The sequence below is a fragment of the Chlamydotis macqueenii genome, chromosome 10, assembly GCF_036417535.1.
Source record: "Chlamydotis macqueenii isolate bChlMac1 chromosome 10, bChlMac1.mat, whole genome shotgun sequence".
NCBI classification, from domain to species: domain Eukaryota; kingdom Metazoa; phylum Chordata; class Aves; order Otidiformes; family Otididae; genus Chlamydotis; species Chlamydotis macqueenii.
The window spans coordinates 20,444,603-20,470,539 of record NC_141565.1 but is presented as its reverse complement, the minus strand read 5'-3'; the positions used below and the strand labels follow the sequence as shown (position 1 = coordinate 20,470,539).

Genomic DNA, 25,937 nt, shown 5'->3' with positions numbered 1-25,937 from the left:
GTTCAGGCTTCATTTTACCATCTCATGTAAAAATTTATTGATTTGGGAATTTTTTGAAGGACTTAGATGTATGCTTCAAATGCCATAAGGTATTCTACATAAATCAGAGCATACAAGCTGTTGAAGTTCTGGGAGACAACGTGTTTGGGCTACAGAGAAGATGGGAAAGACAAGTGGGGCTGGAGGAAACTGTGCCCTGAAAAGGGGAGTGAGGGTAGAGGACCTTGGCTGCTCGACTGTGGCAAGAGATTCAGAAGATTATGCTTCAGACTCAGGAAATGTTAAGATATTTTTCAGATAGCAGGGGCTCAAATACTGCAGCTTGGTAAACTTAAAAGGTTTGATAAAAAACCCTCAGAGGAAATAAAAATTATTTCATGGTGCTTTTATTAATACAGATAGTCTATTAATTAGCTCTTCCTAGTTATCACGCTTCTCTTTACATACTTATAAACATTAATACAGAGCAGTGTTATCTTGTCATATGAATAGCTCAAATGATCAGGGACAGCAGTGACCATGCAGGCATGACTATCAGGAATAAATTACCACGAGTGAAAAAGGTGAAAAAGAAAGAATATCCTTTCCCCTTTGGGTGGAATAGGTCTAGTTGCACTATTTCTGTAACAAAAGATCAAATTTATCTAAATAATTCTGAAGAACCTATGTGATCTGACTTATTTAGCAATGTGTCCATCACATTTTTGCTGGCAGATTGGTATTGCCTTTTTTTCAGCAGTTGTAACCCAATCAAATGTACTGTTTAGAAAGAACAAGCTAGTACAGGACTCCAGAGAGATTATAAATGCTGCACAATAAAATGGGAGCAGAAATAAGGAAAGCTTTAGTTAAAATAGTGAATCTGCAAGTGACATGTCAGGGTTTAATCATACACAGAGATAAAGGCAGAGCAGATTCCTTCTCTTTTTTTATGAGCAAAGATATATATGATTTAATTCCTTATTTAGCTGTGTACTTTAATTACAGCCATACAAATTCAGCCATCCTTATTTCATTTTCTGTTTTCTATCAGAGTTCTCCAGAAAAATACTGCATAGATGAATTCTTTTCTCTTCTTTAAAACGGTGGCGCAAGCATTTTGTCACTTAATAATCAAAAAGCCTCATAAATTCCACTTTGCACCAGTGGACACACTGGTAATAATGTTTTGCACATGGAGAGTTTAAACAGTCTCTCCTTTTGCTTCGGTGTAAATCCTGCTCTTTTTGTTTACTCCTGCTAAGCAGCAAAAGGCCTTCTGGGATGCTAAAAAATTACAACATGCTTATAATTATTGTTAGTAAATTAATACAGAAGCACAAGTGAATACTGTATGCAGTATGTAAATATTTTTTATAATCAAGACACACGGGGAATAGCATGGTACTAGAACCTCAAGATCTAAGCTTAATTCAATGATTTAAATTATAAGTTTTAAACAGTGCTCTCCTTCCTCCTGTTCTCATTGATATCAGAAAATCCAGAGACTACCAGTGCCAAACTGTATACTGAGCATGTCTTCTACATACTGTGAGGATGTGCTGTGTCTAATAGGAATGAACAGGCATTTCTGTTGAATGAACTGCAGAATCAAAATGCAAAATAAGATTTGACTGAACACTAGTTAGAAAAATATTTTTCATCAGTAGCTGAGCAGTTAAACAGAAAACAAAAGGGGGTAAAAAAAATCATTGTTAAGTTCTCTATGTCCCCTGGCATGGATTGCTTACCCAAATTTTTCTGTTTCATTCTGAGTACCCATGTGAAATACCTCTTCTGAGACGCACTTTCACATATATTTTTCCAATTTACTTTTATCTACATTGCACATTACTGCAGGATGGGATAGGGAAATATTTTTGTGTTGCAGTTTTGAATAATGTCGTGTTAATGAATCAGAATTATTTTAAGTCTTATGTGACCCAAACTAACCTCCTTGAGCAACTGGTCTGGTTTTCAAAATCTGGTGTTCAATTTCCAGAGCATTATGACTCACTGATTCTGTTTTCAGTCTTTGAAAAATGATAACGTGATGAAATGATGTTGCTATTATAGTTGTGAACTGAAAGAGATGCTGAGAGATTACAATTCTTAGACACTGTCATCCATTTCATCCATCTGTCTACATTTGTACATGGAAATATCATCACAGTTGTATATTGTGTATACTCTTCACAACCTACTCAAGTCAGTAAGTTGCTTTTATTTTGATGCTTTATCATTTAATTGACATAAGTGTGTAATGATGTAGACAGTCGGCAACTCACAAATAAGCTATCAGCCATCACAGACCAAACGTCAGTAAAGCCCTGCCAAAGACCACGCAACCCTGTTATCGGTTGGTTAGGGAGTGTACCATTATGCTGGTCCAGTGGCTAAATCCTGCCTAAACAGAAGAGACAGAAAACAGAGCTGATGTAGCTATGGGTTATTGTACAACCTGTACAGCTGCTAAGCAATTATGCCACAGCCTGGGGGTATATGCTGCTTCCCTGAAGCCTCCGCTGACATCTCCTACGTGAAGCTGATTCACTCAGGCTTTGCGTGCGGTAAACGGTCAGCTCTGATAGCGTTGCAGTGAATTAACTGCTGATGAACGCAAAGGTACGTATCCTACAATTACCCATGTGTATTTTGTTTGGCTTTGTTCTCAACCAGCTCTGTATCTGCAGAACTGTACGGCCACTGCTAAAGACAAACAGGCCTCTGGCATCAAAGATTTCCATCAAAGAGCTGTCAAAAGCAATACTAAGTCAGCTGTGTTTCGGTGATGTTTAAATATTAAAAGAGAGAACACCCAACAATCCAGCAGTTGGTTTATGACAGTACCTCTTGTTCTGGCGCAGGACCTCTGAGCCCTTCCTCCAGTTAATCACTGCTCTGGGAGAAGCACTCGGTTTACAACCAATTGTAACTTCACCTCCAACTTGAACAATAGACTTTTTTTTCACAGGATTTTTGGAAAAATCAGGTGCTGCAGCTAAAATTAGAGAAGAAAAAAGGAAAAGTAGAACAGTATGCAGCTGACAAGTTACTAAATGAACTTGATAAATTCTTTTCCCTTTGAGTTACACAGTAGGCGAATCCAATAATTGCTTTGCTTTTGAGGTTTCTAGAAAAGTAGATATATCAAATACGAAAAATCTATTGAGGTACCAAAGAATGGAATTCATTGTGCCTTATTTATGCTACTTCTAAACTGTCTACCTAGACACTGTCTGCTCTGACAATCTTTCCTTAGGGTTATCTGCAGACCAGGAGAACTGGCCTATCTGCAATGAAGAACAAGGCTCCTGAGTAGAGTTATGTCAGCAGGATAAACATCACACTCCTAATTCCAGCCACACATATTTATCTGTGGAGTTTAGAGTATTCAATTACAAATACAGTTTTTCAATGGCTTTCTGTTCATAAGCCAACATTTTTTTTATGAAAATGTGTGTATTTTTTCCAGCCATTTCAGTGAAAATTCACTCTTGGAGAAGGAGAAAACTCAAGTCCTGTACAACAATTAGGTGCCCTTAAAGTGTGTGTTTTTCTAGTTTCACTAGGATTTGGCTGTAGAACAAACTTTATATTTGGAGATCTAAACCAGAATACTTTTAATGATATACAAATAAATTTCATTTCATGTGCATCTCTGGTAATCGTTAGTGAGATTATTTGCTATGTGTTATTTGTTTTTATATACATATTTGCCATATGCTCATTGTAGTTAAAACTATTTTTCCCACTTTCTGAAATGACTTTAAAAAAAATGCAGAATAGCTAATAATAACTCAAAATACTAAGTTGGAAATTGCATTCATTAAACCTGTGTGTATGGGATAAAAAAAGACCACATATGAGATTTGTTTTTTTTTTTTTCCCCAAACCAGTCATGAAATAAAAACCAACAAAACCCATTCACACATGGGTGAAAGAAATATCAACAAATTTGAACCATCAGGTGGAATTTCATCCACTAATTTCTTAATTTCAATATTTTTTTAAGTGAGGGTCCTGTTATACTCAGTACCCATTCATTTCAGTGACATTTACTCACCTATCACCCGCAACTCAGCATTGGCATAAATAGTATCGTACTTGTTTTCTGCCACACACTGATAGAGGCCAGAGTCTGACATATTCAGCACAGGTATGATAAGAGTTCCATTTTCTATTTGAATTCTTTCCTGATAATAGAAAAACAAGAAAAAAAAACCATTGACAGAGCTAATGAGTGTACAATCCCAAGGTTTTCTGGTATCATACTGATGCACCTGATTATCATTCAGAAGTAGAAATGTTATTTTCTCAGAAGCAATGTGAGTGAACATATAAGAAACGTGGTGTATGCCTCTGCTATATGACGGTGGTGATGTTTGCAGACCTCTTAGCTTTTCAAACTTTTCAAGAACTCCAGGCGCATGCTGCAGAATCATTGCCTTCGGCATGTTTGCCCAGATGTTCCAGCTGTGGCCTGTGTTTCTCTGCACTGCTGAACTGTGAATCAGTGGGTATGCTTCACCACAAAGCAGAAGCAGCTACTGCGGGACAGGTACAGCTGCTCCACGCTGGGAACCTGGAGCATCTTCCATGCGGCTCCTGAGAAGCAGAACCTGCAGCCCTGTCCGGAGGCATGGTGAAGCATAGCCTGCCCTCCTCATCTGATTAGATGAATCTGATGATGATAATCTAAGATGATCAGAAAAGCTCCATGGGAGACAGACATGCTCAAATAATGGAAAAATTTCAAATGTCATCAGATCACAAGTCACATGATCCACTGAAAAAGCTCTAAGAAAGCCAACACTTCTAAATTCCTATTGGAAACCCACAGGCAGCTCCTCGTGGCTTGAATTTCTATACACACTAAGTTCCTTCAGTGCAATTCTGCTGAAATAAAGGAAACTGCACAGTAGGTAAATTCGGACCAGAGTTTAGGTTTTGATTTATTAAAAGGAATTTTATTTGCTCTATTTTGGCAAATGGAAAAAGCCTGTTTCACACTACAAGCATAACTTAAAGCTAAGTATTTTGTGATTTTACAATTACTAGCCTCCTGAGACAGTAATAGCTCCACAGCAAAGTGTAACACTGAGAAGGAGAAGATAATATGTTCCCAAAAACAGATCAGGGTGGGAGAAACCCACAACAGGGAATATATATTCCATCACCAAATGCAGGTCTGAAACAACAGACATTACTGTTATTATTATGCTGCTCCTTTACTCTGGCTCTGCTGCCTCTGAAGCAGTAATGGGAACATATATTGCTAGAGTATACACCACAGTCTTTGCTGAACAGCTACAAGCATCGAAAATGTGTTTGTGAACTGCTGAACATACATAACCCACCTTGCAGAGCTGCTGCAGCTCAGGCACAGTCTGTTGGGGGGATTTCTCTTGCAGTGCTTGCAGAGGGGGAAGCGTCACCTGTTGAGCCATGGAGCTCTATTTTCCAATACTCCAGCTTTCCCTTGGAGGTCTCCTAACCAAGATCTCACCCAGATCAACCTTGTTTAGCTTGGAAATTTGATGAGAGCTCAGCCTGCAGTTGTATGGCTGGTGTATCAGTAATTAACAACATTACATTACTTATCCACTTTTTTTTTTTGAGGCTCTCGCTACAGATTTGCATACTTAGTTTTACCTTCAGGCTGTCTGCTATCCTCTTGAAGCATTCTATTTTTACAAACAGCCTTTGAATATAAAACTCCTTTCTGAAGCAACACTTGTGTTTCATACACATACTGAATTCCCCACCGTTCCCTGCTGGCTCTTTAGAGCTACGAAGACAAAAAGAAGAATAAAGCACACCATGTACACAAGCAGGAATAATGCAGGGATGACCAACTGGGTGGTCAGGGAGAAAGGTTTGACAAAGCATAGACAATATCCTCAGAATCAGCCCCAAGGCGGAAAGTGTCTGGAAGGTATTCTTCCTGCGATATTTCCAACAAGCAGGGTGCTGTGACAGCCTGAATATTTTATTACACCTCCCTTGTACTTTCACCTCCAAACCATCCATTTTGTCCACTGAGCAGTAACATTCAGCATTTTGTTGCCTGAAGTATTCCATTTACAATACACTAAGCACTGTGAAAATGTTGGTTGAAAGTGTGTCTGTAGAGTGTTTTATTCTTTTTTATTGAAACGATGCAATTGAAGAGTGACAGATTCTAAATATTGCTGTCTTCAAAGACAGAGGAACTAGATAATCTTGCTTAGGAAGAGGTGACAATGAGTAGAATGATGAGGTTCAGAAAAATTGCAATCCAAGTAAACTCTGGCTAGCCTTCTCAGATGCTAGCTGGGCTCTGTTTAGGACTAATCCAGCAGAAAAATCATATGGAAGATTGGACCCCCCTCCAATTGCTTCAAATGAGAACTACTAAGTCAAACAAGTGCTGGTTCTGCAACCCAGTAGGTGCTAATTTGCCCCATATGTTTTGGAAATGATTCTGTATCTGTTCTTGCTAGACAGAAATTAATCACAGTATTATATTTTTCCAACCAAGTAAGAATGCATTACAGATGAGCCATGCCATTTTATGCCTGATAGATGCTGAATAGATGCTTAATAAAAATGAAAACTTGGCCTCAGTAGAATGCAAATGCAACCAAGTCTCTTGCCAGAGAAGTTGTTCTCCATGAGATCGCCAACAACAGAAGATTGGAAGATGGATGTGCCAAAGCTTGGCCATCACAGAGGTGTAATTATACTGCCTGGAAAGAGACAAAGCTGGGTTCTCCAAAACCTGTCTACATAAGTATCTGATCAAGTTTCTTAAATGTTTGAGCTCCAATTGATTTCCCCTCTCCTCCTGCACTCCCACCACTTTACTACTTTCCTTCCCACTTAGTCCTCCTTTTTCCTTTAAGTAAGTTTGTTCACTTATTCACCTTTTCCTTAGAACTTCATATGATTTTCTTCAGTCTATTATTCTTCTACATAGCACCAGAAAAGTACCAACCTCAATATTGGCTGATTTCCATAGCTGATTGATTCAGTTAAAGGATTAACACAGCATAAGAACAGCCATACTGCATGAGACCAAAGGTCCATCCCGCTCTCAGATTAAGAACAGAAACAGAACAACAGTGCAAGTTAACAGGCTGGGCAGTTTGCAATGCCAGCTCTGAAATGCTTCCACAGGCAGTGTGCATCCCACCAGTCTCCCAAATCATAGATTATGGCTACAAATGTGTTTAGTGTTTCTAGACAGATCTTTCCCTAACTATAATTGTTATTTTTAAACCCATCCATACCTACTGTCATATCTTGTAGCAATTAGATGCTCTGTAAGATAAATCATAAGATATATGATGGATATATATGTAAACTGGCAATACCATGTATTTTCAATAAGGATGAACTGTAAAATGAATGCTGTGACTAAATCATGTAAAACCAAAAAAGATGAGCAAGAAAGCAAACAAGACGACAGGAACCTTACCTCTGATGTGAGTGGTTGGCCATTTTTTAACCAACTGTAAGAAGGGCTGGGTTTTCCTTTTGCCTTACATTCCCAAAATAAACTGTCATAGAGAGACAAAAATGCATTTTCGATTTTCTTATCCCATTCAGGGAGTGCTGAAAAGAATAGGCAAACCATCTTAAGCAGGAGAAAAATTATTTTGCTGGAGATATACTGCCATTAATGAATTGAGAAAGGCTAATTAGTATTTGTCCAACACATTTTTATTTTCTTGCAAGTGAATTCTGCAAAACAGTTCCCTGGCACTAAAATTCAGAACTAACTTGGAAAAATGCTGGACATCAAATGGCTAGTGGGCAGGAAGATCAGTTTTGATATTATTTATTTTTACGGCCAAAATTTGCAGAAGCAGTGACTTTTAGATGCCCGGAATTTTGGACCTGCTCTCTGAAAGTACTGCAACTCTTACTTTCTGAAAAACAATCCTCCTCTCAAGGTACTTGGATCTGTGCACCAAACCAGAAATATTAAAATTAGAGAGCTAAAAAAACACAGATTGTAAATATTACCCCTCTGTTTTACCCACAGACCTGTGACCATGGGTTCAAACCGTGAATTATTTGGTTGTAATTGACATCAGTACTACACAAAATAATTACAGCTTCTCAGATCAGAATAGCACCTTCTGAATACTTGTGGCACATTGACATAAACTCACTGCTATGTAAAAGTAGAGCTTGCAGAAATCACATATTAGCTCTGTAAACATCCAACTAAGCACTCAAGGACCACGCTGAGCAGGAATTGGCTTGAGGCAGGATGACATTTAGAACAGTTGTCAAGCTATCAGTGAGTATGAGACCTAGGGAGGATGACTAACAGCCACCTAACCTCGCGATAGACCAAAGCCACATGCAAGTGAGACACTAGGTTGCATCCCTCTGCCTCTAGCATAAGTGGCTCGTGTCTTAACATCCCATAAGAAATTTCTGGCTGGGTTATTAAACCCTAGTGCTGTAGTCTCCATATGTATGCAAATATTTATATTTTTATACATATATCTATGTAGTTCTCAGAGTGACTTAATTTTAGGAAAAGAAATATTATCCTTTGAGACTAGCAGAATCAGTTACCAAAAAGCCTGCCTCTACAGCATGACCCTGTGTGTAGCTCATTATTCTGATGCAAAGTACCTTGAGATTGCCCAACACTAGATCAATACGACGCCAACAAGCCACTCTACAGAATGGGAAAGTATCTGGGATACAGCTCACCATGCTTAAAAGTGATTCTAATTACAAGTCATTTTTATTGCTAAGGCATGGGATCTATGTATTGCACACAAAACAGCAGACAGTGTCCAGGAAAGAAACTATTTCCTAGAGACAAGCTGCTACAGAGCAAAAACACAGCAGCACAGAAATTAAGCAAGAGGAAGTCAATTACGTAGATAATATACCAGCCCACTCCTATTAGGATAAAAAAAAAATCTTGTGCACAAGCTTTGTGAGTGCTATTTATATATTTCACTACGAACAGCTATTAATTAATTTACAAAGCACATTTAATAAGCACATTGTCTTAGATTGTATTAACTGATCATAATTTTGTAATTGCGTATGCTGTTATCAATCATGTCCAGGTAATCTACTGAACTTAATTTTAATGGAATGGCTTGATTGATGTTCTGCAAAAATTAGTGAGCAATGAGAACAAAAATAACCCCCTAAAAGCAAAGAAATAATTAAATATTCAAAACACTGCTCTATTCCTGGCATATATCTTGATATTAGCCATGGCTGCAGGAGACTGGTAGCTTATCAGCAAAGCCTGCATCACTTCATTAGAAGAGATTTACTTAAAAAAGGAAAAATACTTGCTAAGGTCTTCTCAACAGATGTTAATTGTAGGCTCAGTCTAGCTGTCTGTATTTTTTTTTTTTTTTTTTTTTACTGCTTCATTTAATTTTTTTTTCCCTTCTCTTTTGAAAGATTTCAAAAGGTAAAAAAATGAGGTAAAGAAAAGATCTCCCTTCTTATTCACACCAAAAATATGTTCCTTTCCCTGGGTATTAACAATGGGAGTAAAGAGCACATAATTCACCTTGGCTATGAGGGACCATCATGTGTGACTTGGATCTCAGGAAATTAATGCATGTGGGAAGGGAAAAGCAAAGGAAGAACAGTTTCACAGAAATATTATTCTCCAGTTTTAGCTGAGGAGGAAGGAGAGGGAGGCAGTGGAATGAGTTTCCCCTGCTTCGCCCTCATCTGTTTATAGAGCAATACAGTTCAGCTAGGATAGGAGGTGGAATAATCTTACACTCACATGAACCATAACCTCATGAATCCTTCGCTGATCTGCATCTGGGGCAGCACAGCTTTCTGCTGCTATGAGCTACCGAGAGCAAATCTTTTTGCCTGCCCTTAAATGTTTCATGTAAATGTACCAGGGATTTCTTTCTGCCTCATATTAACCTTTACAACTTCATCATGGCACAGCCCACATTTTCAATCTGAGTTTTAATGCAAAATATCTTTATTTGCTGAGGATGTAATTCAGTGAAGGTCACTGCAGACCTCCAATCATTTTTTAATCGGCTTAACCTGAACTACATTTCATATCTCCAGTAAGGGGCTAATAGACTTCATCTACAAGATACATCTGAACACCATCAAGCTCTGTAAAAAAAAAAAAAATAAAAATTAATCAATCTGCTTACCATAGACAAGTAATTGACCTCTTGCAATGTTTCTTCCTCGAATGTTTCCTGCAATGCACTCATAAGAGCCTTCATCTTCTTGCTGAACATCTAGGATTTCAAGAACTCCTTTGGTTTTGTTGTGCTCAATTTTCTTTGTCAATGAGTTCCCATCAGACCTCTTCCAGCTAATACTAGGGACAGGACTAAATGATTATATTTCATTAGAGAAAAAGAGAGAGTGTGTGTTATAGCAGAGAAAAGATAATGTGAAATCCTTTCATAGGATTAATAATATTTTTAAAAAGAAATCACTTCTATTTCTAAGCAACATAGAGGTACATAAGTCTGAGGTTTTATAACACGTCCAGTTTATTTAGGGGCACAAGTCCAACAGTTGGATGAAGTACTCCATCAAGTCTATGATTGCTTCTTAGGCCAATTTGGATTTTGCCCACACTAACTCTCACTTAGGGCACAATCCTGCTTTTAAACACTGTGACACTGAAGGCATTACTTTGGAAGTCCAAATAAACACCATAGAAGCACTGAATTATTGACTGGTTTTTCAGAGCAAACAAATTCCCTGTAGCATTAGAGGTATTTTCACATCTCAAAATAGGAAATACTGGACAAGAATTCAAAGCACCTGAAAATACCAATAAATCTAGGTATAAAAAAAAAAAAAGGGAGCCAGGTAGAGGAGGGCAGACAGCTGAGTGAAGAAGTGGGAAGTGTGAGACATTGATGCTGAAAGGAGATAGAGACAAAAGATAATATTTCTTGTTTCATCTTTGTGTAGCTTTCTAGAATTTTCATTTATTTGAATCAATGTAGTTTCTAAAAAAAAAAAAGTCAAGTATGAAGGTGGGTAGAAACACTTATTGGATTTCTGGTAACATCACAAAACATACAAGCCTTCCTTTCATGATTATGTCACCAAAACACGTTGAATTATTAATAGTCTTGGATTTCACAGTTACTTTCTGTTTCTGCAAACCAAAGCAAGCTGCTTTTTCTAAGCTGACGAGCAGTTACGTTTTGAGCAGCTTTTTACAGAGGCTTCGGCTAAACGCTGACTTCTTTTCCATTGAAAGTAACATCACCAGCACACACGTGGTACTGAACTTGAAAACATAACTTCCATGAAAATTAGAAGTGCACATTGCTCTCATCTGCCACTCCCCAAGGTCTCTGGCCTGCAGTTCCAACTTACAAAGTATTTATTCCTTTTCAACAGAGGCTGTAACTGCTCATACCTTAAATTATTTACATCCCTGGTTCAAATCCTTATTTATTGACCAAAGAAATCAAGTCACAAATACAGAATGGATGAGTTGCTTAACACAGGTGAGTTGAGGCCTAATGCCTGTGTTTTGAGTCTGCGTGGCTACAATGTTCTCAAGTTTACCCAAAGCCACAAGAACCAGGACGCCAGAGAAGCGTGAATACGCAGCAAATTACATGGATTGAACAGTTGGGTAGGGATTAATACAGTTACTTCAAACAAAATCAACAGAAATAGGCTATGAACAGGATGATTTATAGCTAGACCACTAACATACAATGGGTAACAAAGCCAAAAGCTCACTTAGGTAATATCACTTCACTGTGAATGAGACACTGGGACATGTCAGACATCATTAAACAGTGAAAGAGCTGGAAAGAACAACTGGTACTTTATTATTCTATTTCTCATTTTGATTCAAGATCTATATAGCTGATTAAATTTCAGATCTTTTTGGACAACAGTAGTTGTCATCACCAACTTTATTAATGTCTCTTCACTATGAGATCTAAATCTATTTCTGATGAAAACTTGTTTAATATCATTCCTTACTAGAGGACTTTCAAAGGGCTTGTCCATTTTTCCCAAATGCACTTGCTGGTCTGTTAAAAGGTGCTGTTTCCTCCACAAATCTTGCATGACATTATTCACACAGAATTTCTGTAAACCAAGTTACTTTTTAAGTAAAAGAAATGCAGCTCTAGTGCAGAATCAGTTTGTCCCACAACTGCCATTCCCTAGGCAGGAAAACAGCCAGAGGTATTTTGCCATTTTGTGGTAGATTGATACCGACTGTTGATGACAACGAAGGAGAGCATGGCTGGCTTTTAAAATGTTATTGCATTTTAAACAGCGGGTGAATAACTACTGTGTAAGAGAAACACGCAGTCCACTGAATGCCAGGAGCATTTAACTACTTACTTTAAAGCCATCTCTTCTGTGGTTTTTCTGGTTTTTTTTTTTTGTAACAAAGGCATTAAAGGAAACTAATAGCCATATGGGAGAAGAAAAACAACATTTAGATGCATTCATTCATGCTCTGCTACCTGAAAGTGCTTCATCCAAATATTTCCTGTCCTAACAGCCATTTGTTTTCTCTTTGTACTATTAATGACCAAGGGAAGCCTGCACTGACACCAGGGCCAGAGGCAGGGCTCTGTGGAAAAAGGCCTCTTCTGTCAACCTGTCAACTCAAGTTTAGCACAGTTTGAGCTGAAGATGCTGTCCTCCTGTTCTCCTTATCCACACCACATACTTATAATGACATCCTTGGGGATGTTTCAAGGCAAACTCACCCGATTTTTGGCCAAACACAAGGGTGTTTGAAATGCATGCCTCTGACAGTAACTGTATCACAATGACATAAAAACCTCAGTCTGGGTCATCAGTTCTGCTGTGTTTACATGTGTAATTGCAATAAATAGTTAACAGCATCTTGTTCTCCTGCCAGGGAGTCTTGTACGGAGTTACCTGGTTTTATCACAGGGAATTCCATCTGTCAGGACAGCAGCTCCTGATCAGCCTGAGCTACAGGTCAAACAAGCAGGCTGGAGGAGGATCCACAGCTCAGCTGTGTGCCATCATCCATCAGAAGGACCTTCATTATCACAGCAGTTTACATTTTCATAACCAAATCTCTTAGCAGCAAATATTACTACAGGCCATATGAAATATTTCTAGGTAAAAAACCACCTGGGTTTAAATTTCAAGTTTATTTAATGAAATTGCTCTAACAAATTATCTATTTTACAAGTTGATGCATCAAGAAGTGAAGTTGTCCTTTACATATAAGTAAATGTATACAAAATTTAGTTTAATACTCTTGTGAATTTTGTAGGATTATGTTGCATAATCATATTCTGTTGAAACCCAGTATCTGACACCACTACACAGACTAGTACCTTCCCGTGCAGATTTGGGGAGGTCCTGCAAGCAGTGGGTCTTTTTCATTTAGTCACTACCAATAAACAAGTTAAAACAGATAACTGCTCAGGGCTAAAAAGTTCTGGAATATGTAAACAATGAGTACACTTCTCAAATTTATTACACTTTATAGACATAGTCTTGCTTTCACCCGAGTAAATAAGGAACCAGTGCATAAATATGAGTGTCTTTATCCATAAATCTGCAGTTTATTTGAAACCTTCACAGTATCTAGGAGTACTAATTTAATTTATATTCTACCATACAGGCAGCAGAATCACAAAACCATAAGTTACTAACTCAGAAAGAAAAAGCAATGGAAAATATTTTTTGGTTGGTGACAAGTCTTGTCAGACTGAACATGAAATTAATTTGTCTGCAGTATTACAGCCTGCACCAAGATGAAGGTTCCACCTTTTTGCAGCAAAGACTCAGCAGCCAGATGATGCATTGCATCAATGCCTCATCTTTTTGTCCTTTGCATCTGAGGGCACTTCACACTAAAATTAAATCTACAGCTTCAATAATGAAGACCATGGCTAGTTAAACAAATGAGACAAAGCTGAGGTTTGGAAGCTGCTATCATGTCTGCATCAACTGCTGACACAAGGAAGAATTAGGATCCAAGGGGCATCATAATTCAAGCACTCAGGCTTCTAATCACCCTCATGTGTTACTCAGGAAACAGCAAAGTAGTAAAGTTTTCAGAAACCTGGTACTGTCTCCTTCTCCATTCACCTTAATTAATGTAAGAAAGAGCTTCCCAAGCTGCTTCCTTACTCCTTAAAGTACAAAACCTAAGGGCTTAGCTCCATCAAGAATGTGGGTTGAAAATAGCAAACTTCACTCGTGGTGGCAGAACTGATTCATATATATGATTTTAGAATCCCATAATTGATCCTCTTACAGCCTCCTACATAAGCTCCTTGTAAATATACTAGAATAGCCAACTAATTAAGAAGTGAAGCTTGGTATTTTAATGTAAGTTCAGTAAAGATGGTTATTTGGAACCCACTTGTAGCTGTGTGATTATCTACTTATGCTAATAGCCTCTAGAAAAACCCTTCCCCAAATACATTTACAGGAATCTGTGGGGTCTTCCCAGGAAAACTGAATATTCTGGGTTGAAAGAAATGCTCGTTTATATTATTCACATATGCTCTTTACAACCTCAGCTGGCAATGGCTCATCTGCAAGGATTCTGAAAAGATTATTTCCCTGTCTTGGAGAAGAGAATGAACAAAAAAAAGAACACGGACATGGTTTAATAAATGTGTGCACAAGTCATGGAAACTATGTTGCTTATTTTTATTCAAGAAACTATTCTTTGTCCAACAGAAAAAAAAAGTTATTTTGGAAGAAATCTAGAGAAAGCAGCACAGTAACTCAACTGAACAGAACTTTTTCATGGCATACAGCCTCCTCAAAGACACAGTGAACAATAATTTAGATGTATGGCATGACTAATATAGCCTGATCCAAAACATGACTTTTAAACACTGTCAACATAATGAACATTAGTGCAGAACACAAAGTTTCATCTCTTCTATCAAACTGCCACAGGCTACAGTATTTGAAACAGTCAAGCTGCTATTTTGTATCTCAGTTCTCTCTTTAAAACAATTAAGTCTAATGTGCCTTTTTAGCCTGTTTAGATTCCTCACACCAACAGTAAGATAGTTGCATGCTACTTACATTTCTTTTTGCCCAAATATTTCCACCACAGTAAGGACTAATTCACTTTTCAAAAACATCCTACAATTCACAGTCCCTGTTCTGCAAGGCAGGATTCACAATCGAGAGCTGACCCAAGTGCTTTCATTCATTCAGGATCCATCCCTCCAAATCCTCTTCCCAGGAATAAATACTGACCCTTTGCCCGTCCTATATCCATTTTCCTCAAAACAAGCAAGGTTTTATGACTGGGCTACAAGAAAACTTGTGAGTCAGTCACAATATTTTCACCTAAAATGCAAGAGCTTTGCAAGAGAGGTAAGTGGACTATACCTACCTCAGGTGTCCCACAGCCTGGATGAAGGAGTACTTCTTAGTTAGGTGACTTTGAGTTCCTCCAGGTAAAAAATGCATCTTAAAACTCAGCCACAAGTCTGGCCTTTTGTACTTGCATTTTAAACATGGAAGTGCTTTTTGAGCAAGGTCCAATAGGTATGATTTGCTGTTCCATACAGAAAACAGATGCTATTTCTCTAAATACCATGAAAGTACTTTCATTTAAGACTTTTGAAGACCAAAACCACAGCAGGTTGCCTATAATCTGCCTTACATGTGAAAGATTTCTGTTATTCATGGCACAGAGGTAGTAGCAGCTGACAGCATTGTCTGAACCAGTGGACTAACAGTATGAATATAGAAAATTATGGATAATGGGAAAGCAGTTCTGAAACCCAAGAGAGATAATAACCGTTAGTGCTTGCGGTAGATCAGAGGTATAGTTCAACAAATGTTGAGCCGAATTGATTCTAACATAAACAGACAATAATAGAGGCTAAAGTTTTAGTGAAATTTAAGCATCTGAAGGTGCAGATGGCCACACTGCTGCATTTATGTGTGCCTAACCACAATTGTAAACAGCTGGAGGTAGGAAACTGAGCTTTTAACAATATCACTAATCACCTACATACCTTTAGAAATCTGGCCTTATCTAGTAAGTGAAGAGTATTTCACTTGCAATCTGTTTCTCTTGCTTTATTCACATATAAATGCCAGGTCTAAAATAAAGCTTTTTTCACTGATTGACATGTTAGTGAAAATGCAGTTCAAGGCTCTGTTCAGAGGAAAAAAAAGAGACTGAAAACAGTACAGCTCTATATGAGACATCTAACCTATAAAAATCAAGAGAAGAAACATTCTCCAGCAATGCTCCCAAATAGCCTCTACCCAGAAAGAGCACCTCTTAAACACATACACTAAGCGAGATACACATTAGGAATACAATAAAAAGTTGTGAAGAGAGGATTTCTGCCCATGGATTACTGGTATTTACTCAGTATAACTCCAGGGAAGTAGAGCTGGACTGCTTTCAGCCACAGTCCTGTACATGGAGAAGAAAATATATATTAAAGCTACATTAACCCTCTCAATCATTCAATTTTCTAAGTGCAGCATAGAAGGTACAGTGCTTCCTGACAGATTTCATTATTCATATGTCCTTTCAGCCCATCTTTTTTTTTCCTTAAGATGTTCTTAATACGGCAAAGCCTGTGTCACATCAGCATGACCCATCTTTACTTCTTCATTAAGAAAGCACTGTTCTGTACCTATCATTCACTCTCTTTTTTAAAGGCTTCCATGCAGCCAGTGTATCACCATTAAATGCTTTCCATGCAACAGATGGAAATATGAAATGACAACTTGAAATGTAAAGCCTGCACTGACTCACACATAACTAACAAGGTATTTAAAGAGAAGTAGCTTGACAGTATTTGGAAAGGAAAATCAGCCTTAGCAGGAGTGTTTCAGCCTGGTACGTGTTTTGGGCCAAAAAAAGGCACACATCTTTGAAAATGGCTCTGTAGAAACATTCATCCTTAAACAAAAATAAGCCCCAATATCAGTTTATCTAAAAATCTCATCTGAAAGGGAAGGCCATTTCCTGTCTTATTAACTTTTTATTTGCTTTATTTTTCTACTTCTCAGCATAGGTTCCAGAGGAACATTTGATTAATTTGTGCTGTCTGCAAGTCAGGCTTTTAACCTCTGGGAAAGCTCTAAACACTTTAAAAGCTTACAGCCTTAAAACGGATTGTCAAAGTGAACTTAAACTAAACAGAGGTCAACAATCAAAGGTTATTTTAGCTTTTCCAGGGAAAACAGATGCTTATTGGAAAGGCTAGTTTTCATAGGCTGGTTACACTTATTCAGTTAACCACCTGCTCTGTGAATAGAGCATCCCTTGCTGTTGAATGCACTACTGCTTCTGTAAATGAACACAACAGTGTAAGCAATCTAAGAAAAATACAGGCTACTGCAAGTCTAAGATTTGTAGATTTTAGCAGAAACAGCTACTGCTAGGGCTTCCCAGGGCTCCTCAGCATCACTTTGGAGAAGAGGGTGCTGAGAGTCATGTGAATTTATCAGATCCATTCTAGACAGCTGTCATCGTTTAGTTCCTTTTTTGTTGATGTGCATGTTCCACCACTCCTTGTCTCTGCAAATCACATATTTAAGAATTACCATTAGAATACACACACCAACAAAAATAATTCCCTCACCAAAATCAAAATAACATCACAGTCCCAAATGAAAAGTGGAAAATTTACACACAATCCACTGCTCATCCCTTCACCACAACTGAAATAACAAATTCCCCACAATGACTGAAATAACAAAATCCCTCTCTAGCAGAGTTCAGCCTGTGTTTTGCCCATTACTGCTCCAAATTAATATCCTTACCCCAAATTACTCGGCCCCAGGGCTTTACACCACTCCTTCCTCCTCAGGGGAGGAACTCCTCGCACTCCTCCCCTGCCCCAGCATGGGGTCCTCCCCAGGCTGCCGGGGGATCGCTGCTCCTGCGTGGCCGTCGCCACAGGCTGCAGGGGAATTCTGGCCAGGAGCAGCATTACTGGTCTCCCTCCTTCTTCACTGCCCTTGGTGTCTGCAGCCGTTCCTCTCAAGAAATTCTTCACAACAGGCTGGCAGACACCTCTCAGGGTCTCTTCACATCTCATCTCCTCTCCACTTCTCGCAGCCGGGCCAAGTCAGGCCCAGTCGGCCGCCCAGCAGGAGGCCAGAAGGTGAGGCCTGCAAGGCCCACACCTCCACCGCTCTGCCCCCCTGCTTCCACTGCTTCTTTTTTTCCACCCCCTCTTATTAACCACATTATCACAGGGATGTTATCACTGTCACAAACTGGCTCAGCCCAGGCCAGCAGTGGGTCTGCCCTAGACCCAGACAGGTCCACCAGACAAAGGAGAAACTTCCAGCAGCTTCTCCCAGAAGCAGCAACCCCACTACACAAAACCAACACACCAGTATGCGTGCTCTTGAAGCTCAGCCTCTTTCCCCAAGTTTCATTTTTAATGATGCTGCAGAGAAAAAAAAAATATTCCTGGTTGGGTGCAGATGGGATGGGAACATGCCGTTACACTGAATGCTGTAACATGAAGTCAGGTCTCATCCCAGACTTAAAGCTCCTCTCAAGACACCATCTTTATTCCGGTTTTCCCTCACCACCCTTCAAGCTACAACCAAGTGAGCTCAGTATAGTTTTCTTTCTTATTTCCTTGGGAACACATTGCTCAGAAAAAAAATAATAAAGATCAAGTTAAACAAGGTAAGTTCTATAAACTCACTTTCTGACCAAAAAAATTCTACTATGCAAATTAGAAAGAACCATTGTTTCTCACTGTAGAAGTGTTAGAACCCATGTTTTAATAAGAGAGAAAAATCTTACTTTCCAAGAGCAAAGCATTCCAGTTTAACCGATGAGCCCTTCGCTGCATATGTTGTTTCTGGAAAGCGTACTTCAATCTTTGGTTCATACTCCCCCATCACACCTGTTGAACATCAAAACAGCTAGCACTCCCGTTGAGCCTCAGACCTGTCTAGCACAACAGAATTTCAGTGTAAAAGAAAGGATGGCATTAAGAGTGTTAGAGCCTTACCTTCCACCCATGGCAACCAACACGTGGTGTCTGTGGAGCAGGCTTGGCCTGCTGGGTGAAATTCAACCCTATGCTGAAAGCTTATGTGAAATCTGTAAGTTCTATGCATTTGAGAGCTGAAGAGCATGGCATTCTATGTGTACAAGAATGTTACACTTGTGCACTACGTTTTAAAGATAATTTAGGGTTCACACCCTCTCCTTAAGAACTGTTAGCAAGTAGTGCCTTTAACATCAGTTTCTTCACCAAGTCCCCACTTCTCAGGACACTGATAGATTCCAGATGCAAGAGAATTAGAGAATTCCATGTCCAAAATACTTGTAAAACACTTAAAACTTCTTTAAAACATCCAAACACAAGCTCCAAACCTGGGAAAGGCCGATGCAATTAGATGTAGTGATCACATTTGAAAATCCAGCTGGACATCTGATAAACCACAGATAATCTATTACCAGCTCAGGGCAGACGCCCCACTGACAATGAACTGGTTCTTATTTTATATTTAGCAAGTATCTGACTACTATTACCCATACAATTTGCACCATTGCCTTAGAAGCTGCTTGCTTAGGACCCAATGCAGAGGCCAAAGTGAATGGGAGAAGATTAAGAGACTGATGGAACAAGTCTGAGAAAAAAAATAAAGTAGGGTGATGAAAAGGAAGAAAATAGTCATAAAAACTCTTAAACATTTAATAAATTGGTATATTAGCATAACTTTTGAGCTGTGGAACTAAGCTTTGGTTTGGGTGATCTGATTGAATATGTTCTAACACACCACAGTCTCATACTGGAAGTATTATTCTGTAATGCCCAGTTGAGTTTTATTTGTTCTAGAAACCTAACTCTACACAGACTTTTGTTACTGATTGCCACTGCTGCTTAGCAAACAGTGCAAGTATATTGAAATTTAGGTGAGCAAACTTACAAAACAAACTTTGTGTAAAGATTTCCCAGGTATAGTATATATTTCTCACTGTGAACATTTAATTACAAGCGTTGCCAGAAAGGTATTTGTATATGTGCGAGTGAGTTTCTCACCTCAATGACTCACTTTGAAACAGCTTTCTAGATTTTATATTTGAGCTATACCTAGATTATAAAATTAGAAAGCTTTGCCAGATTTAAACCTCAACACAGGCACCTCTGAGATGAAAGACGTTAATGTAATATCTGACATTCTCTGGCTATTTTTCAGTGATATTGATCACTGCTTTCTTTGCATATATTTATCTCATTATCCCTGTCCTGGCAGTTCAAATCTCATTTCAATCCAGCAGAAACTGTGGAATCCTGTCCCACCGCACAACTTTTTACTGGGAGCCTTTTACCTCCATGAGGATGTACAGTGGTATCAATTCCCAATAACTGGAGATTGACCTGTTCCCATTGTGCTGCATGCTTGCAGCCAAGCGTGCCCAGATAACTTACCATCGCTGCGGAGAGTGAGAGGAGTGGGTGGCCCCCGCACGCTTTGCTGTGCTTTGGAGTTCGTTACAACGCAGGTGTAGTTGCCCACGTCTGAGGGTTCTACTTTGGCAATGTACAGGTTTCCCGTTTCCTGCGAAACAAAGCGGCGACTGTCTTCCTGAACATATAAGGTATTATTGTTGAAGATCCACGTATAGGACAAGCCTAGAAAACACCAGATACGTATCATGCATCCTTTTCAGTATCATCTGCTCCTGGTTAGTGCTGAAGTGCAATATTGCCAGTCAAAAGAACGAGTCAGTTATAGGGCAGACCACTGGGGACGCACAAATTAGCAAAGGCAAGGTAAGCATTGCTTTAGTTTTAAACTCATTTCAAGCCACTTCAAAAGGTCACAGAAGTTTTTGTCCCCTGCTACTTTTCATTTTCCTGCTTAGCCTATTTTTAAGTGGGAATGGCAGTGCTGCAATGCCATGAGAAAGCTGTTTTAGTAAATTTCTAGCGCTTTCCCTCTTAACATTCAGAGAGGAAATCGCTGGCCAGTGTTACAGCTCCTTTCTTCACTCTAAATATAAAAAAAAACCTGATAACACGGAGTTTTATCATGAGATTCTCATGAAGGGGGGAGCTCAACTGCACACAAATATTTTGGGGATTATTTAATATTTGATCCTATTGCATATTTGACCCTCCTCCTATCTTCCATGTTTTTATCTGCTCCATGCTTCTTTTCCTATTCTGGCTTCCTAAACCTTTTCTGGCACCTTTTTCCATATGGTATTTCATAATGCATACCCTATACCATATGTTTATAGTGCAAGTAACCTAAAATTAATTTTTTTGTCTAGTCCAACCTGGTAGGGCAGCTCTCCATGTAAGCTTACCATCCAAGGACCCTGCTTTTTGGAAGGGCTTTTCAGCCAAGCCTTGTTGCTCTGCCATCAGCACCACAGTGAGGAGGTTTAGTGTTTCTAACATCATGTGCTGCAGCATGGATACACCCAAGGTGTCCTGCCAGCCCTGCGGCTGCTCCGCATCACTGCTGGCACCCAATAGTAGGGGCAGGACTGAAATTCTGTCTTTAATAAGGCAGAGTAAATCCAAAGTTTCAAACTCTACCAGTTTAGCTTTCCTTAATTAAATGTATAATTCATACGCTAACAGTGTTCTGCCAACAGCTTCATTTTCACACATTTCCCCCATCAACAATCTCATTTGAAAAGGATTATTTACGTTTCTTCCCCCCCCTCAGTTACAACATTGGTACAGTATGGTAATAAGTCTGCAAACTCTAGTAGTTCTGTGGAGTTTTATGTTATTATCTTCTAAAATTTTAGGACTCTCATTAGAAGTGATGCTTCTCTAGGGAACAATCAATGACACTTTCTATAGTTGGCTGAATCTTGCAGTAAGCTCTGTTATACTACTGTTTAATCCTAAACTTTTTTCTTAAGTACAGTAAATGCAGAAGACGCAACAATTCCTAAAATCATGTAATATAGCATGTGTGTGCATTTGCAAGATGCATACACGATAAAAAGCACCATGTTTTCAAATTCATATGCCCATGTACTTTCAGGGACATGGTTAAAGCATCTATTTTGCAAAACAAAATCTGGAAGTAGGTGGACTTTTCCACAGGAAGAGTTCAGCCTATGGCTACATATAAGTGATGTAGCCATGATCTGGTATGTCTTCCAGACATTTATTATATACAGTCTATGTTCCTGTCTCAGGCACGAAGTTTGATACTTACAGTCTGACAGGACAAACAGATCAAAGCAACTGATGCAGACAAAAGTGACTTCAACTAATTTTTTGGAAGGTCTTTAATCTGCAAGTTAGGAACTGGAGAAAAAATGTGGAAGATTTGCAGAATTAATGATCTATATTCAATTAAACAGTGTACTGTAAACTTTGGATTTTTGTGGAAAAAGTACCCCGGATCTGCAATCTCAGATTTTACAAGAACACCTGAGGGTTTGTACCCTAATGTTTCTTTCAGAAGAGCTTGAGCCCTTGCCTTCCTCCTCACACAGACCTGCACGGAGGCACACACAGGCTGATGTGCAACAAAACTGCTCCAAGAGGCTGAACCACTGAGATAAATGCTTTTCAAAAAAGTTAGTATATCTAATTATAAATCAGAGGTAGCTAAAAAAGCAAGATAAATAGGAAAAAAATAATTTGGAGATTCCCTTCCCAAAGTCCAGTTCCGGTGCTGGCAAGTACAAAGTTGAAGAAAGCACCAATGCACCCTAACAGGGCACCACTGTTCCTGGTAAGACACCAAATGGGTGCTCACAAAGGACCTTTAAACCATCTTATGGCATGCAATCAAGAAGCAGATTCCTGCTGCAGGACCTGGTGATGCAGACAAATTCTGTGCAGGACAGAGTATATGCATCCTAATAAAACTATTACAACAGACTTCGTGCTGCACAGACATTTTTCATGAGATCAGTTTGTGACTTTATCAGTAAAAGAGAGCCAGTCCTTGCCTGTCCCAATTTCTGTTCTCAGGGGTTTTCAGCTGACTTTATCTTCCAAAGTTTCTGCTACTCTCTCCCTGTCTGTACTGCACCATTGCCTTAGGGCCTATTGATGAATTTTTCCCGTTAACTGGGAACAAGTGCAGGCCTCATTTTCATATTTAAATCCCCTTCCCCCCCCCAGTATGAGGGATATAAACACTACCACTCTTCTAACTGCAGGTTCATCATCACCAATCTGCAGGCCATACTTGCCTAGAGCCTAGTTCAGCTCCGCTTAATTCTGTAGAAACCCCAATTTTAATTGGCTTCAAATGGGAGTTGGGTCAAATCTCAAGAGGATGGAGCTGAACTTCGGAGATCAAACTTTTTTCTCTTCTAAGGCATAATACCAGTAGCCCACTCCCTTACACAGTACCTGTTCCAAGAAAGTTAAGAGACAGTACCAACAGAGGTAATAGGCTAGAAAATCCAGTGTTGCTTTATGAAAGAAGCTACTATTGCTTAAACATTTCCATTTTGGGTCACTGAATAAATCAGATGTGTAGCAGCCCCATTAAATGGGCAAAAGGAAGTAGTAAGAGACCCATGGCATCACTTTTAGGGTTACATTCATTTGCAGGAGTAAATCAGTAGCTGGGAAGAGTCTGGTGAAGGTAATGCCAAACAGAAGGTAGTAGAGGTACAGATACAGAAGGGAACTTACCAAGACATAGCAGCCTCCTAACAAAATCTAGCTAAAATGAACTTGAAAATTACTGCTGCCAGCTGTTTTATGGAAGGACAAATAAAGTTACAATTGTTTACCTTTTTTTTTTGTTTCCATTTAGCCACAGGATTTCTGAAATAGTGCTTGGGATCACACTTCAACACACCTCTGAGTCTCAGAACTGTTGGATTTCAGAGACTGCCATGAAATGGGGTCTTACACAAGTCTTAGCTATTACCAGCAACAAAGATTTGTGTCTTTTTTTCTGTATTTCATTTTTTCCTTTATGCATAGGCCTACTTGCCTGCAACTTTCCTTCTGGTGCAGCCCCTTTTCCTATGATGTTGAGGATGAATCAATGTGCCTGAAGCACATTGCTCTTTTCACAATAGTTAACATGATGTTTTAGAAAAATAAACACGTGAGGTGAAACCACATAGCAGGGCATAAGGGAGAGAAGAGACTGGGGAAGAGAGCCCTTCCAGAGATGTTCAGTGATCACAGGGTGCTACTGTGTGTGGCAAGAGGTAAGCAAGAACAGCTTCAGGTGAGTTCCTGCTCAGTAGGACTTTAGATATGAACCAAACTTTAGTACCAGACTGTTGGTGATTTTTTTTTCCCATAAACTTTTGAAGAAAATTGCTTACTGTAAAATTTGAGGTTGTTCTGAAGACAGAAAACCTATGATGTTCCCCCAGGTTACAAAAAAATTCTGCTGTCCTTATGGAACTTTATACCCAGACAGAATCCCTCTGATATCTGGACATACAAATAATGACACTATAAAATTCAGAGCATTATGAAAGTTTTAAGATTTAGCTCACAAAAACTAATAATAAAATATTATTAATATAATTTCCACTCTTTTTTTTTCATTTAACACCCATGTGCCAAAGTGTTCTCTAAGGCAAGCTTCAAAAACATTAATCACATTCAGGTAATTTTAAAATTCTGTTTATCTATGGCATAATAAATATCACAGTACAGCTACATGTACAGCTGATTGGCCTCAGCCCAAATTAACAAATTTGAGCACTGAACACTGGAAAATTATATTTACTCTCAAAAGACAATGATCCCAATGCTGTTATTGACTCTGTGAGAAGACATCTTGGAGAGCATCAAACTGCCTTTACACATCAGTGGAGGGACTATTACAGCAATGTAGACTTCATTATGCATATTCCAGAGAATAAGCTATTTTATTAGCACTGCAATCCTAACATGTTTTTTGGTTTTTCTTAATCCGAGGCAGGTGACTGTGTGGTGCCAGTCTCCCTTCTCATCCCAGAGACCCCAGAAGTTAATTAACTCCACCTCAGCCTCCAGCCAAGCAGTGCCTGGTGGGCAGCTCCTGAGCTTGACCAGGCAGGAGAGCATCACCTACTCCTGTCAGCTGTGAGCACTTTCTTTCAGAGCACGGCTGGGAACGAAGAGCAGCTGATAATAACTCCTGAGGTACTAGTCTAGGGAATATAACATTTCAGTGTTTTCCTCAGCCTGAGCAAATTCAAATCAATATTGCTCGTTCTGCAAGAGAGCAGCTACAGGCTGGTCTCAGGAAGGAGACGCTCCTCTGCCTGCCAGAGCTGGCAGGAAAGGATTAAAGATTCATAGGAGCATTAAGGAGTAGGAGCAGAGAGAAAGGGACTCTAAACCCATGACTAAGGCACACCACTTTGTAATGGAGCCACACTTCAAACCTTCTCTTTAAGGTTATGCATTTTATCAAGTGACTGTTTGATATAAAGGCATAGAAACAAAGTGAGGCAGAAGTCAAAGACCCTTTTACAAAAAGCAGCACTGGTTATCTTACCTCATCCTCTCCACACACCTTGTCTCCTGCTTTTATGTGCACCTCCTTCCCCACCTTTCCACCATTGAGCAGGTCCACAGGGCTCCTACTTCCTTAAGAGTTGTTTGATTTTTTTTGTTGTTTGCTTGTTTTTTTTAAGTCTAGCCTTAGTATAGTAATGTCAGCATAGAGAAAAGCCTACAGACTCAGCATCTCAACTTCAAACACTGGCAGTTCTTGTGCACAACTAAATGCAAATGCAAGAGCCACCCTGCTGCTCTTAACAAGATTAGCAGCTTCCTTAAAGCCCTGCAGGGAGGCAGCGTGAAGGAAACAGGCCTTGTATCAGACTTCACTTCTAAGAAAATAAATCTACAACAGTCCACTCCCCAGTCTTGTGTCAAGTATCACTATTCAGGCAACAGCTTCTTAATCACAGTCAGGTCAAGCTTGTATAAAGCTACAGAAAGGAAAGCTTTTTCAAGCTTCCATCCTTCTCTCTACGTGCTTTTCCCTGTTTCCTAGCTCTATATAAAGCATTATTTTTAAAT

At 39.2% G+C, this 25,937-nt stretch overlaps 1 protein-coding gene across 1 annotated transcript in view; it reads right to left on the bottom strand.

Annotated features, from left to right (window-relative positions):
- Positions 1-25,937, bottom strand: part of LOC104487303 (contactin-6-like) — a 99,477-nt gene that overhangs the window by 46,492 nt on the left and 27,048 nt on the right. Inside the window, 6 exon segments of the mRNA XM_086755442.1 lie at positions 2,830-2,980; positions 4,046-4,175; positions 7,442-7,578; positions 10,146-10,330; positions 18,752-18,854; positions 20,391-20,594. Coding sequence (XP_086611568.1) covers positions 2,830-2,980; positions 4,046-4,175; positions 7,442-7,578; positions 10,146-10,330; positions 18,752-18,854; positions 20,391-20,594 — 910 coding nt within the window.